The sequence below is a fragment of the Cornus florida genome, unplaced genomic scaffold, assembly GCF_030987335.1.
Source record: "Cornus florida cultivar Cherokee Brave unplaced genomic scaffold, ASM3098733v1 CherokeeBrave_3.0.0_Hap2_Chr07, whole genome shotgun sequence".
Taxonomy (NCBI): domain Eukaryota; kingdom Viridiplantae; phylum Streptophyta; class Magnoliopsida; order Cornales; family Cornaceae; genus Cornus; species Cornus florida.
In genome coordinates, this window is record NW_026775577.1 from 11,238,091 (window position 1) to 11,255,530 (window position 17,440).

The 17,440-nt window shown below is 35.2% G+C and overlaps 1 protein-coding gene across 1 annotated transcript; it reads left to right on the forward strand.

Annotated features, from left to right (window-relative positions):
- Positions 1-2,495: 2,495 nt before the first annotated feature.
- LOC132316602 (heavy metal-associated isoprenylated plant protein 1-like) lies at positions 2,496-6,059 on the forward strand. Its single transcript, XM_059815078.1, has 4 exons — positions 2,496-2,674; positions 3,581-4,090; positions 4,232-4,307; positions 5,562-6,059. The coding sequence occupies exons 2-4, from the start codon at positions 3,602-3,604 to the stop codon at positions 5,744-5,746; spliced, it is 750 nt and encodes a 249-aa protein (XP_059671061.1). The 5' UTR covers positions 2,496-2,674; positions 3,581-3,601; the 3' UTR covers positions 5,747-6,059.
- Positions 6,060-17,440: the final 11,381 nt, after the last annotated feature.

Consider the following 17,440-nt stretch of genomic DNA (forward strand, 5'->3'; position numbering starts at 1 on the left):
TTATCAAGGATAACGAAAGATGACGTGGTTCAATAGGGTAAGGATAACCTTGGCACAATTTGAGGAAGTCAAAAGGGTTAAATCATATTCCCGACAAATCTGGCAACAAACAGATCTCCTTTGATCTCGCATAAGCAGATCTCCTCTGATCTCGCACAAGCGGATCTCCTCTAATCTCACAAATGAACTGAGGGAGAGCTACTATAAGAATGAGATCCTACCAGTCAATAAAGGTACGACAAAAAACTATTATTAAATCCCTACCTTTCTTTTAGACCTCCGGTGACTAACTTGATCGTCGGAGAGCTCTTGGCAGGCATCACACCGGTGCTATCAAGATTCATCGATCTTCTACTCTCTTCTTTAAAAGAAAACGGTGTCGTATCAGACTGTGTGGATTTCACCCTCAACAATAATAATAATAATAAAATTAACTATCCTACCATAAATACTCAGACAATATTGTTCTAGTAAGACTTGAACACTCATTCTCTCATTTGATATACAATAAGAATTCTTGTAGATTTAGTTAGTCCGACCATATGTGCAAAAAATTGTTAACATTTTATTTTCTCCTCCTCCCCAATTTTCTTATTTAGTTCAAACCTTGTTCTTTACCAACTTTATTAGTTTGTTAACTCTATTTTTAACCATGTCCCTAATTTCTGCCTTTAATTTGAATGGAGTGATGTCATAATATTCTTATAAGACGCTGGTGATCCTAAAGGGAATGTCAGATCATCTGACTCTTGATATATATATATATATTTTGCACGACTTTTCAAATATTATTTAGGGTGATTTTAATAAATTGGTATGGTGATTGACATTTGTGCAGTCTTCTTATTTAGTTGTTAAGGACAATTTGTACCCAAAAGCTAAAAATTAATGAATTTGTAATTAATTAAATTTTGGTAAGTTGCTTTTTCACCGAGTACTATTTCGTACTTGGGTAATTAGGTCTTCTTAAGTGGTCATAAATTAAATTAATTGGGCTTAGGCGGCAGTTGTCTTTAGAATAACTTGTTTGGACTGAAAAGCTTTGGCCATTCCGGAAGTTTCCCTGTAAATATTACTTATATTTCAATGCAATTTTATCTTTTGAAAAATAATAATAATAATAATTAACTATCCTATCACTCATATTTTCCTTACTTTTCAAAGGAAATAACAAGAAAGGCTCTAAAATACATCATTCGTTAATTTATAATACCATAAATATTCTTTTCACTATAAAGTTCAATATATATATATATATATATATATTTTTAGTACTTATTTTGGTTTTTTCTGAGATAATTTATTCAAAACATAATATATATAAAGTTAATAAAAGAGTTGGCTAATTCAATGTTATGCTTTTTTTATTTACCAGAAAAAAATAATTAAAATTAAAATTAAAAGTGTTATTTCCTTTAATGCTAGACTCTAGAGTGCTTACATAAAAGTCTTGGTCATCAAGTCAACGTCAACCTGATGCTCTTTTCCTTCTTGGATATTTCTTAGTTAATTGCAATGATAGTAACCAGCCTTGACTTTGGACACTGTGAAACAGTCACACACATCTCAAACACGTTATTCATTCACTCATTTTACTTAATTGGAGGTTCGAATCTTTACAGTCTAGTTTTAAAGGTAGGAAAGATACTATTACATTACAAAATCCTTAGTTCTTGGTCGTAACTCAATAAATGTTTCCAATTTGACTGAGAAAATGTTTAAAGCATTAAAAATTATAAACAGTTGTGAGTGAAAGATGAGGTCTAAAACTATTTTAACCATTTGTTTCAAGAAAAAAATTATTGCTTGTGTGTATGTATATATAAATATGCTTAATGACCGGTGTTCTTAAATTTAATTATGGAATCCAAATACAAATCATACAATCCAAATTATTTAATATATATATTATCATTAACTAATATTTTACTCTTTAAGACACGTCATGCCTGTTCCGTGATGCTGCCAATCATATAATAATAATTATATAACAATATTTAGTCATGGTTCATGAGTTGCAAAATGAGACTACACTCAACAATTTTTTACCTCTCTTCTTTATAAGCCTCCATTGGATTTGATATAGGTGCAAAAGGTGGTGGGGAGAGAGTAAATGGTGTCCTTAATTCACACCAAGTATAGGCACAATTTTACTTTCAAACTTTCACTTTATATAATTTAATTTTAACGTTTTCACACTTTGGTCTAGACATTCCTTCAATTATCACTTTTGCAATTGTTACTCAACCAAACTTTTAGCTTAACGACCAAGATTATGCATTTATAGCCTTTGGCCCTTTGCCTCAATATTCAATGGGTGGATAACAATTTTATAGTCTCAAAAAGTAATTTTTATCCATCTCATATGTTTAAAAATGATTTTAAATGGACCAATGAATGTGTTGTCTGAGTAATAAAGGATTAGATCTTTATTACACTACTCTATAAATTCAGAGTTCCATTCCCTTCTTCACACGCTAAGACTGACCATCATCAGTCTTGACTGTAGTCAACTGCTCAGCAACTGAAGTGCCATCCCAGCAAGTTCCTAGAAGGCTGCGGATATTAAATTACTCAAAGATATATATATTAAGCATTGACCACGTATATAGCTTGTTCCAGGCAACTCTGGATCTGCTGGCTTTGGAATCTCCTCAACCAGTACTCAAGCTAGGTAGGTCATCAGCCTTCCCAATTATTTGTAGCTATTCAATTCGTATTTGATTCTATGCTAGTTGTTGATGTAATTTTTTTTTTAAAAAAAATTTCATTCTTATGCTTATGAAATGCTATCAAATTTCATGAACTAAGACATTTTTTATATGATAAATTATTATCTCTTATATTCGAGGATTAATCGATCAAGGATTATTTAGAATCATAATCCCTTAATTCTTTTCTTCCGTTCAGTTAAATGTAAACTTGTATATATACACATTGAAAGATAATATTGATGAGGGGTTAAAACTCACCTCTCTTTCAATACTTTCAAAGTATATATGTATAGTATATACACGAAATGAATTCAACAAGAATTAAGGGATTCCAAATATTAAGGAAACGCATAATCTTAAAGACAAAAGAATCATACATCTGGTACTATCATATTAAAAATTGAAGTGATTTGATGTATCTATGGCCTCCACTGTCTAGCTCACTCAAAGGATTAAGGAGAGTATCTTATTTATTTTTTCAAAATATATATATATATATATACCAAAAGGCATTTAACCTAACGGTACTATCATAAGTTAATTAACTTTTTCATTCTCAAAGAGGAAGAAGGGGCTAAGTTTGGAAGTGAGCATGAAGATGTGCATGTGTGTTTGCTTATTATTCGAAATAAATCGTTACATGTTTGTGTTAGCTTCTTACTTGGCCTGTCCTCTGTGGACACTAGTCATGGTGTTCCCAGACCAATTAGATCGCTTTGATCTTTTTTCATGAATTGAATTCCAAGAAAAATCAGACAAACTTGTGGAATTCCAAAACATTAATTTCTTCTGAAATTCTTGATTCACTCAAGAGAAAAACACATTTCCTCTTGAATTTCAATGAATTAGGTTTTTCTCGTGTGCAGAAAAGAAAAAACATATAGATAATGGCGTTCATGGGTTCGTTGGTTGGAGGGGCTGCTTTGGGAGCAGTTTTTGGTGAATTACTGAAAGTTGTTGTGGATGTGACTGACAAAACCAGAAAGTTCAAGTCCGAACTTGCCGGAGTTAGATCAACACTGAATTCAGTGGAAGCAATTGTAGTTGATATTGTGAAGTTGGACGGAGAATTGAACGTTGTAGAGGAAGTAACCAAGAAACTAACCGATCTCTTGAGAGAGGGCAATGAGCTGGTCCTCAAGAGCTCAAAAATCGAGGGTTTGAAGTGCTTCATGAGGCCTTTCCACTCCAAGAAGCTCATCAAATATACAGATTCGCTTCAGAAATTCTTTCAGATCAATGTTCAAGCTCTGCTAACTAGAGACATCAAGAAGAATCGTGTTCTGATGAATCAAATAATGGCAAAATTGAATGAAATGTCGAGTTCGAGGAAAGTTAAAAAGGTTTGTGATTCCAAGGGAAAACGCAGACAGCAGGTACCTCATCTGTGAACAACTCAACTCTCTCTCTCTCTCTCACACACACTTACACGCCCATGCTTTTTGCTGGTTTAAACTCACTTCGGTTGCTTTTTTAATTCTTTCTGAGAGATGGGTTCTGTGTTTCTGTCTGTGCAGACTGTTGAAATTGTAGTGAATGTGCACTGTGATGGCTGCCCAAGGAGGGTGAAGAATGCTGTTAAGTTCAGGAAAGGTTCTTATAGATACTCTCTCTCTCTCTCTCTCTCTCTCTCTCTCGCAAGCTCTTTTTCATCCTTCTATGACAAACAATTGATTATCTATGATTCTATATATATCCTATGGTTCTGCTTGTAACTTATTTGATCCATTAGAGTTAATGATTTGGTGATTAATTTATGGAATTCTAAGTTATAAATTGTTAAACCTTTTTTTCTTCATTATCTACCCAAGTCTTTTGATCTTTAATTGACTTTGCCTCGATATCTTATCTCTAATTTCTGTGTCTTTTGTGCTTTGGAAGTCTTTATTTTCGACTTTAATGTCATTCGAGCTCTTTATCTTTGACTTCAATGATTCTTGATTTTCGGAAGGCTTTTCATCTTTGATTTCAATGTCTTTTGAACTTTTAGATTTCATCTCGAAGTGTTGGATCCTTCTCAGCCTTTTTCCATTGATTCCATTAGCTCTCTTTAGTTTCTTATTCATGTAAAATCTGTTTAACATAAACTCAAGTACACATTGAATTTAACACTTTTAATAATTTGTTATAATCAAAATGTCTAATATACACTTGATTTGAAACCTAACTAAGATAAACAGTGTACAGAAAAATGAATATTCAAGTGTGTGTGTGTGTTTTTTTTTGTGTGTACTTATAAAACCTGGTTAACACTGCACAGGAGGAAAAGGAAAAAGTTTCAAGTAGGTGAGAACTGAAATTTGTTTCCTGTACTTTTGGTACGATTCTATCTGTTTTTGTATGATCAACTAATGAATGGGCTTTTAGGATTTATTGCTTTAAGTGGAGAAGAAAGACTTTTGCTTTAGCAATAATTTAATTTATTTATTTTAACTAAAAAAAAATAATAATAATAATTTATTTTATTTTTTCAAAAATTTAAGCAAATTTTATATGTACCTCATAAATGCTCCTGGAATTGAAGAAAATTAACACCTCAGTTTTTTTTTTTTTTTTTAATTTTATTTTATTCTATCTGAAGGTCAAAGCAAGGAACACCTAAGATAAGATAATATAAGACACATAAAGTCTATCACATGGATAGCCAAGACCCCCAAATTAACCCTACTATATATATTGTTTATATGTTTATTTATGTATAATATGTGTCTCTTGGGATAATATAACCTTATGTCTCAGCTGCTCAATATATGTACTAATCAAATGAAACGTGGTTTTGATCTCTCTGGAGTTCTTTTCATGTTATATACTCCATATTATCATAGTCTCTCTCTCACTGGGTTTTAGGTGTGAAATCTGTGAAGGCTAAGCGAAATCAAAGCCGGGTAACAGATAGTGGCAATGCTGATCCAAAAAAGGTGTTTAAGACAGTAGAGAGTACTGCAGCAGCCAACGTTCGCAATGTTCTACCTTCCCGGCCTAAGGAGAGCATCTCTAATATCTTCAGTGACGAAAATCCAAATGCATGTTGAATTCATGTGAAGTGCTGCTTCTTCCTGGAAAATAATACATAAAATTATATATGCATGAGAAATACTTGAGCTGAGCTGAGCTGAGCTGAGTTCGATGAAACAAAAAGAAAATTTTGACACCGAGGTTGAAAGTGTGAGTTAAAGGAATTTCTATAGAAAGTGAGTCTGCTCTTATCAGTTTAATACAGTATCTGATACTGGACCATATTATATATATCTGTTGTTTTGTTGTGACCTTCTACTATATATACATGTATGATTTCATGCTTTACCAGTTTAAAATTCCTAATGTAAAAATGCTGCCAATGTTTTAATTAGCTGATATATATATATATATATATATATATGAGGTTTATAAATTTGACACTGTTGAGAGTATAAGTCTGCAGTAAATATATCTTTCCATTAACAAGGTCAAAGGGATGCTTATGAAATAATTTTATTATGAACTATGAAGTTTGTATCTGTTGAAATTTTGGTCAAACTTTAGTCCACATTTTAATTTTTACCGATTTCCAGATCTCCATGATGGGGAGGTCGTTATAGAGCATCCATTTTTTAATTTTTACCACCATCTCAATTTAAGCCATTTTCTGTCTTCATAAAAGTTTAGTATAATTTTTTTACTGAGTGTTTTCTAGACCCAATGTTTAAAGAATAAAGAGTCATTTGAACATTTTTTTGAAATATGTAGTAAATATACGTTAGGACTTCACCAAATAAATTAATTTACTTTCTTTTTTTTCCTCAATTATTAATAAATAAATAAGTGGTCTTGGAGGTGGGTGGACTAATAGATCCGGATGGGGGTGGGCTTGTGGATGGGATTACAAGTTGGACTGGGGGTCAAATTTTATACCCAGACCCGTCCCATCACCTTATTGGGCCGGCTCAGGCCTCTAATGATTTTGAGTCCGAACCATTATAGTATTCCGTGTAGATATATCTATATATATATACACACACACACTATGCATCCAATCCTTAAATAAGACACTTTTTCATTCGGAAGGGTATACACAGAAGGAGGCTAGTGATTCATGGGCCATTTTTGTTTCCTTACTCAGAACCATTATAATTTGAGTCCGAACTATTATAGTATTACATATATATATATATATATATATATATATATATATATATATATATATATATCCAACCCTAAAATTGAACACTTTTTCATTCGGACGGGGTACACACAAGGAGTCTATTGTCCTCACCCGCTGTAGATCCTCCCTTCCAACAAGGACTGCGAGACACAGTTTATATATATATATAGATTCCTTCTAGCTTCAGTACTATTTCACTAGGCCAAATACTTCTGCATGGACATGGACATGTATGACGTAGAGACTGAGTGGTGTTTCGACAAAGCTCATCTTAATCTTGACCATACATTACTGCCGCCGGCGAGTTAACAAATTGTGGTACAACCATGCCTTTGCTTTAGAAGAAAGTGTGGCGGTGAGAAGAACAAAATACCCAATTTCGAACACCGTATTGTTGTCAGATGACGAAGCACAATCGTGCTTCTCTCAATTCTTCTCTACGCTTGGAATCAACCTCAATGAGGGCGATATATTTCATAACATTCTCTCTGGTTGTCGCGCCATAACTATCGACAACCACACAAGTTCTACTACTAGTACTAGTACTAGCCCACCCTTCTCGACATACCTCTCTACGGTCACAGTCACCGTCGATCCTCACCATATATTTCGTGCCATTCTCCCTAGTTGTGGACCCGTGGTGACATAAGTGACCATATATGTCGTAGTCACATTATCTCGGGTATTGAAGCAAGTTCCAGTGCTAGCGTACCCTTTCTTTTCATGGACATAGTGGTTTTGTGTAGGCCGAGGATTGACGATGGCGATGATGATAACGATAGCGATGATGACAACGATGACAATGTGTTAAAGACTGTGCCGGCAAGTAAATCATCCGTTCAAGCTTTGGAGAAAGCGATAGTAATCGAGGGTTACATGGATCAATGTGTGATTTGTTTGGACAAATTTCAACTCGGGTCCAAAGTCACCCGCATGCCCTGTCATCATATCTACCACGAAGATTGCATTGTCCATTGGCTGGAAATTAATAACTTTTGTCCGGTTTGTCGCTTTAAGATGCCAACAACTGATTGATTGTAATGACATTTTTTTTATAATATATGAATAGTTTTGTTTTCATCAATTCATGTAATGTATGTTGTTAATTTTCTGTTCTTGATTTACTATTGTGACAGCAGCTTCGATCAGTTCTTAATGTATTCAGTAATGGACTTTTTGGCCGGATCCAATCTTGGGTCGAACTAATGAATTATATATAGCGTAAAAGAGAAAAAACGTATACTTACTTTTGACCCTTATGTTGTTTTTGAAAAAAAAAAATATATATTTTTTTATTACTATTTTTTTTTTGGCCCTAAGCAAAAATTCTAAGTTTTTAAAATAATTGTGTGACTTAAGATGCAACTAATTTTAAGGCGGGATTTTATCCGAGTTAATATGATTAGTGACTTATCGAAGAATGACAATATTCTATTCCACTTCACAAATCAAAATATACTTTGTTGACACATAATTATATTCCTTTGATCTTTTCTCTTGAATTGAATCCTGAATTCCAGGGAAAATCAGAGAAACTTGGGAGAAAACTTCTGAGTCCTCCAAAACATTCCTTCTGAAATTCTTGATTTTTAGTGAATTGATTTTTTATGCTCTCTGCAGAGAAAAACCTATAGACGGTGTCGGCATTGATTGGAGGAGATGTTTTGGGAGCCCTGTTTAGTGAATTACTCAAAGTAGTTGTGGATGTCAAAGACAACTCCATCAGCTTCAAGTCTGAGCTCGAAAGACTTGTATCGATACTGAATTCACTCGAACCAATTGTACGTGAAATCGAGAAGTTGAACAGAGAATTGGACATTCCGGAGAAAGAAACAAATATGTTCACCCATCACTTGAAAGAGGGTGCGAAGCTGGTCCACAAGTGCTCGAAAATTAAGTGTTTGAATCATGCATGGTTGTCAAAATCCTGATTCTGAGTCATAGAATCGCATGATTCTACGATTCAAAATCCAAAATCGATCCAAATCTTAACAAAATCGTTCAATTGGTAGAATTAAGGTACAATCGAGGGTAGAATTGTAGAATCATACGATTCTACACAATTCTAGCGATTCTACAAATTTCATAATACACCGTCAAAGACTAACCCAAATTTCATAATACACCGTCAAAGACTAACCCAAATTTCATAATACACTAAAACATAGGTGAAGAGAAGAGGGGAATTCACTGGACAGTCACATAAATCAGATTAAAATCACATAAATAGGCAAAACATGGTACCTTCGTCCTTGTTCGCTCGCTGGTAGAAATGGTCGCTAGTCTTCGTCACTGATCGCCAGTCGCTGCTCGCTGGTCGCTGCTCACAGGTCGCTGGTCTTCGTCGATCGCTGCTTACTGATCGCTCCCCTTTGTTCGCCGCTCGCGTCGCTACTCCCCTCTTCTTCGTCGCGGCTCCCCTTTTCTTTGTCGTTCCCTCTTCGCCTATGTTTGAGGCTTGTCTGTGTTTGAGGTTTTTTTATTTTTTATTTATCTATATATTTTTTGCTCCCTTAATAATGAAATGCTTCATAATGGAAATGTGAATGAGGTTTTTTATTTTTTATTTATGTATATAATTTTTTTAAGTGTAATTTTAATTGTGCACAATTTGGGGGAGGGTAAAAAAATTTGGGGGAAGTCTTTTTACTTATTTACGGGACAAAAAATATCCCTTAAATGTCAAATTTTATCCCTTGATGGACTATGTTGAGGTTAGATATGTTTGGTTGTGTAATTTTGCCTTATTTTTGTTATATTTTACAGATTTTATTGTTTAAGAAGTTAGTTTCAATTGTTTTTTCACAATTTGGTAGAATCTTACGATTCACAATTCGATTCTACAATTCCATTCTACGGAGACCAAAACGATTCTACGTAGAATCCCAATTTTAACAACCTTGGTTTGAATTGCTTCATGAGACCTCTATACTCGAAGAAGCTCATCAATTTTGCAATTTCGCTCGAGAAATTCTTTGTGATCTATGTGCAAGCTCTGCAGACAAGAGACAACAAGAAGATTCTAGTGCGAGTGAATGGAATAGATGCCAAAGTGAATGAAATAAATGCCAAGGTGAATGGAATAGATGCAAGAGTGAATGCCAAAAAGAATGGAATTAATAGATGCCAATGTGTGCACCACAAGAAGCAAATGCAAACCAATGCAAGTACTCATTAACTCCAGCCAACCACCCTCATCTCCCCCCCCCCCCCCCCCCCCCCCCCTCCATCTCTCTCTCTCTCTCTCTATCTCTCATACACACACATACACACACATGTTTTGCTGGTTGTACATTGCTCTGATTTTAACTTTTTTGAGATGGGTTGTGTTTTCTATCTGAGGCAGTTGAAACTAAAGGCAAAATGGACTCTGATGGAGGCAAAAAGAGAGCCAAGAATTATGGTAATTCCATGACAGATTCATATACATGCTCTTTCATCCTTCTGGTTGCATATATATATATATATATATAGTTTCTTAAATAACAAAGCAATCATGATACTTGAGAATATATATATATAGCAGCACGCTTCTATATATAGCCAAAACAGCAATATTATTTATTTATTTGTATTTTTTGTGATTAATACTCACATGGTCACACACACACCAACAAATGTCCACTATGCCACTATGAGGCTTGAACCCCTCAAAGGAGAAGATGTTATATTACCTGTACACATATTATCATAATCTCTCTCTCACACACACATTGGCTTTTAGGTGTGAAATCAAAGCAAAACTAGGTAAGAGTTAGTGGCAATGTTGATCCAAACAAGGCATTGAAGAAAGCAAAGAGTAGTGGAAAAAGAGTTGAATCATTGCCTTACTATGACAAAAGAGCACCTGCAAGCTATGCTCACAATGCTCCACCTGCCCCAAAAGTGCCTGAGGAGAGAATGGGAAATGTCTTCAACGACGAAAACACAAATTCATGTTCGATCATGTGAATTATTGCTGCTTCTAAATCATAAGCATGTGTATACAAATGCAATAAAGAGACACACTTGTTTGTATCCACGAGACGAGATTAAATCTCATAGGTGTTTCATTTTTGGGTAATTTACACATACCTTTCTTATGATTTGCCATAATTACAGACAATGCCTTTCTTGTTTCGAAAATTACGCGGACCTCCCCTACTTTTGAAAATATCCTACACGAATCTCCCTTCTGTTAAAGTCAACGGCAGTCAACGACAGGAAATGATGACATCAGCTACTATTTTTCATAAAATGCCAAAAATACCATTGTCCCTACCAATTGATATATATATATACATATATCTTGCTGTCCATGCATGGACTTTCCGGTTCCTTAAATAAATGATTTTTCCATTCCCTATGTTTTCAGTAACATTAATTTGAAACATTATGACCCGTTACCATTCTAATTAAAACCTTTTTCTTTTGGGATACGGAAAATTGAGATATTATTATTACTCAGTCATTATAACCTCTGTTTGTGTGAGTATTTATGTAAGTGCCACATGACCAAATTAATGTCCTCTAAACGGTTGCAAATTACAATAAATGTTTAATTTTATAATATCTTACTACTTAATTAATTATATCTTACTACTAAACTAATTCTACAGTGGAGATGGGAGAGCGCGCTTATGGGTGTTATCTTCCTTTGTTTCCTTCAATTCACCAAATATGTGGTAATCTCTCTTTCTCTGTCTATCTATATATGCATGCATATATATGTGTATATATGTACTAAATACTAACCCAAAAAAAAAAAAAAAAAAAAAAAAAATGGATTACAGAAGCAAATGAAACCAAAGCTATTTTGGGTATCAGCTATAGCTCCGATAGTGACCTTTATAATTGGTTGTCTCTATGCATATTTTGCTAAAGCAGAAAGACATGGCATCCAAATTGTTAGTTCTCTCTCCCTCTAAATTTATCACCACTAGGTATTTTCATGTCATTATTTGCCTATTGTAGGTGAAAAGTACTTGGACTTTGAATTAATTCCATTTTTGGGATCCCTAATTTCATTGTCCTGCAATTTTCTATTCATATTTCTTGCTAACGTCCTATCATTATATCTGAAATCAATAAAAGATCAACTTTATTAATTTTGGATTTTCATTTATAATTAAATATTACAAGTTGGTGACTTGAACAGAGGAATAAATCCTCTATCCATTCAAAGTTTAAACTTTGACCCCAAGTACATATCAGCACCTATAAGAGCCGGGATCATCACCGGCATGGTGGCTCTAGCTGTAAGAACACTACTACCATGCTTTTCTCTTTTTTTAATCTCTTTTTATTTAATTTATTTTCAATTTTACTTGTATATTTTTATGGTAATATATATATATATATATACACACACACACTTACAGGAAGGAATAGCAATAGGAAGGAGTTTTGCCATAATGAGAAATGAACAAATTGATGGTAACAAATAGATGATAGCCTTTCCATCGCCAGCGGTGGGAGGAGATGGCGATGGTAGAAGTCGCCGGCGGTGGGAGGAGATGGCGATGGAAGAAGTCGTCGACGGTGGGAGGAGATAGCGCGGAATATTTATTTTTTTAATTAAGCTGATGGGTAGTTAGTAATTTCAGATGCCAAGGAGAGGGTATTTCAGTAATTTTGAGAGGTCTGTTAGTGTATTTAACGGTCCGTCAGACATAAGGGAGGTCCGCGTAGGATATTTTCAAAAGTAAGGGAGGTCCGCGTAATTTCTGAAACAGAAAGGGTGCTACCTATAATTATGGTAAACCATAAGGGAGGTCTGTGTAAATTACCCTTCATTTTTTTTCTTAACCTTTAATATCTTGCAGGAATCTTGTGAACGGGATCATATATTTTAGGGTTGGGTTTCTCTATGACAAGGATACCCCTTCTATCTGTTGATAATCATGCCTTGTTATATGCTTTCTGTTAGCTATCTGAAGCAGAATTTGGTTAATTAATTTGGCGGTTGTTTTGTGTTTTAAATAGTTTGGATTTTGTTTGGGCCTGTGGCCTTAATGTGTTCTTGCCTTTTCAGCGTTGGGCCTTGCTCTTGGACTCGGGGTATGCCCCTTGTATTTTTGTACATAATTTTCTCTTTTTTTATAGGGATAACTATCAATACATAGGCTTTGGAGGTGGGCTTTGGGGGTGAATATTACACTATCATGAAGTCAGAGTCATGAAACAACAATAAATGGGAAGATCACACAAACTATTTCTTATTCATGGACTCACCTTTTTACTTTGGACCACACAACAATTTATATTACTATAATGACCCAAAACATAACTATTATAACCTAACAGTTTTAAAACATGAAATAAATCTAATATATGCCCACCACGCTCCTACATAATATTATTAAATGTACTAACCTTTAAGAAGTTATTTTCTGATTCTTCGAATTCTTCTGTTCTGAGGTTAACAACCACCACTTTATTGGACTTTCTCCACTGGAGAATTGTTTTGAACACCCTTTTACCAACACCAATGACTCATCGGGTTTAACGAACAATGAATAAAAATTCGCAGAATAAAAGACCAAAAGAAATATTACTTCAAGATTTTCTATGGAGTATTTAAAGGAGTTTATGGAAACACATTAACTTATTTTATTGAAAGAAATCTCAGTACATAGTACTTAAACATTCTAAAATATTACACAAAAGTTTTAAAAAAAATACTACTAATACACACAAACTTAAAAAAAATCACTTTTACTATACCCTATCTCACTCTCTGGCTTTTGATGCCTCATACAATGCCTTAACAGCCTTTTTATAGGCCCCGGACTTGAAACAGATCTATATAATTGAATTTGGATTTGAAATTTGAATCTAACTTTATTACAAACTGACACTCTTTCCAGCCTGTGCTTTTTTGAAAATGTTTTTTCTTTTGGTTGTTTCTTCTTTGGAAGGCATTTGTTGTGATAGAAAGTTGGTATGGAGGAGGACAGTTAATACTCCATCATATTGTCTAGATTCTGGTTTCCAATGTCATCTAGTTGATTATCATCATCCATGACATCAATGACATAATTCATTATTTGATAATCAATTTCTTTATTCATAGCTTCTATTATTTCTTTGGTTTCTTAAGTAATTACTAACCTGCCTTGCTTAATGGCTTTTGTTAATTCAAAATTTTCTTTATTTTTTAATGCTGAAATTTGAATTATTATTCTGTCTCCAAAAAATATGCTGGTCCATTTTTCTTTCAGTGTCCATGATTCTTTAAGCTTTTTTTAGATCATAGTTATCCCTACGGCCCGATTTACTTGAATATCATGATCACTCGTGTATTCGGGCTTTCTCTTCTTTAGCTTGTTCTCATTTACGATATTTTCCAACCATTGTGGTGTTAAGTGTAGTCTTATAAGATGAATCGAGGGATAATAATTGATTTCATTCCACTTTAGTGATGCAGTTATGGCCTCAACATGAAGTGGTCGTTTTAGTTTGAATGTGTTGTAGGCTTCCTGGATGGATGCTGGCATTCCTTCCGTGTCTTCTTCTGTGTGATACTGAAAACTTGTCAATAATCCATTTTCTAAAGCATAAGATTTAGTTTTGTGATCTCTTTTGGACAGTTGTTGACCAGTTGTGAAACTTAGCCCAACTATCTTAGGACTGAGTCCCTAAGTAACATAGCAACTTAGAATTTTAAAATTCCATATTCTTTTAGTGAATTCATGCTATTTTTGGTGAGCACTAGTTGGTGTTCCTATAATCTTTAAGAATGTGTGCATAGTGAGTTTTTATGCCTTTTAATAAATTAAATTTACAGAATCCACCGATTAAGTGGTCCAGACTTTTGGATCATGAATAATTTTTTCTTCTTTTGAAAGTTCTTAAATTTCTACTGTTTGAATAGAAGCATCAGTAATTTTAAGTGTAACCCTGTTTATCTCTAATGCATTTAGCCTCCTACATTCTTTTTGGAGCATAGTAATATACTTACTTGTCACTTTTAATGTAGTAAGCATATGTTTTGCATCTTGGGTTTTGAACTCATTTCATACGGAATCTAAGATATTTTTTGAGAACAATGAGAGTGTTTCTTATTTGTTTTGAAAATATTTGTAGGATTTTTCATCCTACTAAAGGCGATATTTTCAAAGAATAATTCTTCGGTATTCTCAAAAAAAATTGGGTTTAATTTAAAAATGATTTAAGAAGATCTTCTTGTTGCTAATTCATCTACTACTGATTCTGTTGCTCCATTTGCCTTCAGACCCACCAAGCAATTGGTCTCTTTCAAGGTACAAAAGGTTCACTCTTTGAAGATGCAAGAAATTTCTCTCTATTTTGACAGAGTAACTTTACACTTCAAGAATTTTTTCCAACCCCTTTTCCCCTCTATTTTCAGCCTATTTATAGACTGTTACAAACTTTCTTGAAGCTTCCTAACTAACCCCTTGGATCAGGCTGCCCTTTTGGGCTCCTCTTAACCATGGGCCTAATTCTTATGATCGGGATTTCAGCATTATCTTCCATTCCTGGCCTGACTTGTGAAGACCTGATTCGGCTCAATGCCATTTATTAGACCCACTTCTAGCGGTCTGGGTCATGCCCGGCCCATGCCCTTTTTGGCATCCTCATTTGCTCCCATAATCCCTCCCTAATTAATTAGGGTAAGATTATCAAAGGGATTAAATTATGAATTGACGGCTCGAGATGATAGCGTGGGGGATCAAGCGGTCGGTTCCGGAGTTGATGTTTTGAAATTTGAAATTTCTTCACTTTCATGACGTCTCAGTTACTGGGTCCACTTCTCCTTTATAAATCCCCCAATTCGTACTTTCCAATCCGTACTTTCGACTTTCTCTACTGTCTCTGTCACATCTGTTGTCAATCAACTCAGTGCTGTTTTATCCCAAGCAAATCAAATCCTCTCCGGTGAATTCTTATGAAAGGTTCTCCCTTCTTAGCCATCTTGCAGCATTTTTTGCAATCTTTAATCCCTTTAAGGTTAGTCTCGCTTTTCTTTATCTTCTAAAAATCTTTTACATTTCTTTGAGGATCCCGTCTGCCCTTGCCATGACCATCGACCTAGACATTCTTCGCATGAAACTTCAACTCCCCAGCAATATTCTTATTAGGGAGTGCCCCAAAAATGTGAACATTAAAACCGGTGCAGGTCTTCTTCCTGGTAAAATCTTGTTCTTCCTCCTTCACCTGAACGTTGCTAGATTTCCCTTGCACCCTTTTTTCTATTACGTCTTTAATAGGCTAAGACTTTCCCCACTGCAAGTAAACCCTAATTTTCTTAAGGTTTTGTCCGTTCTCTTGCTTCTAAACCGTGACAGGGGTTTAGATCTTGATATCATAGATCTTCTCCTTTGCTATAAGGTCAATAAGATTAGACTGGATGACATGTACTATCATTTTTATCCCATTGAAAAAAGATTCATTTGTATAGATAAACTTAATTCCGAGAAAGGGTGGAAGAAAAACATAGTTGGGGTTAGAAGGGCTTGGTTTGCTCCGACTGCTAGGGATTACCCCATCCCGAGCGCCTTTGGTGAATGCTCTGTCTCTTCATACAAAAAGTATAAAAACCACAACAGTGATTGCCCTTGTGAAGTTTGCATTCCCTACTTCTATACTTTTCTTTGCGATTCTTTAAGTACTCTTCGTAACGAACTGAGTTACAACATTTGCAAAGATAGGACCAACCACCTGAAGGAATACATTCTGAATAACGTTCCTTCCTGCTCGGAACTCCTCGTATCCGAGAACCTTAGTGACATATCACTCTTGGGTGCTCTCATGGATTAGATCCAGATCCCTTTTTTCAGCAGAAGAAAAAACCCCCCAGGGAACGTCGCCATTCCTGCTCTGGCTTCTTCTCCGGCTTCGGCATCTACTTTTGCCACCACTTCTGGTACCACTCCGAACGTTGTACCTGCTATCAACCCCAATGTCAATGCTCCACCTATCAATTCAAACAATACTCCAAGGGCAAGAAACCCTTCCAACGCCCCTGTGCTTGTTCCGGATAAAGACCGAGAAAAAAGACCCTAGCCTGATAGCGAACCTGACCCGGATGACATCCCTCTATCAAGGAAGGTTCGAGCCTCTAGGGTAGGTGCAACCGCAACTTCCCAAAACAGGACAACCAATACCTCTAGAACTGGTGAAGCTGCCGCTTCTCCTTCTGAAGCAGTTCCATGGACTCCTCGGTTTATCCTAGCGGATGGATCGGTCGTCAACTCCAACAAGACCATATTCAAAGAGGGCCGGACCACCTTAGCCTATTATAAGCATCTGTGGTCCCTAAAAGACATCAAGGTGGCTAAAGCTCTGACCCAAAAGAAAACGTTCAGCCATTTTCCCCTGGCTGCTATGGAGGTAATTTTTCATCCCTCATCTAGTAAGATCAAAAGAGCCTTTATACCTTAACTTTTTAAATATGCGTTCGGCTTAATTAGTATTCGTGCATCTGTTTGTAGACTCTATTCGAAATGATAACAATGCAAAAGCATGTCGAGTCATCCAACACTTGGGCATGTAGGCTTGCCAGCGCACTTGACTCGGCCAACAAAGAAAACAAAATCATCAGCACCATAAATGCCGAACTGATGGTGCAGCTGAATGTTGA

Coding starts and splice junctions, on each gene's coding strand:
- LOC132316602 (XM_059815078.1), top strand. CDS start 3,602: ATGGCGTTCATGGGTTCGTTGGTTGGAGGGGCTGCTTTGGGAGCAGTT. Junction 4,091..4,231: donor AGGGAAAACGCAGACAGCAG/GTACCTCATCTG, acceptor CTGTCTGTGCAG/ACTGTTGAAATTGTAGTGAA. Junction 4,308..5,561: donor TGCTGTTAAGTTCAGGAAAG/GTTCTTATAGAT, acceptor ACTGGGTTTTAG/GTGTGAAATCTGTGAAGGCT.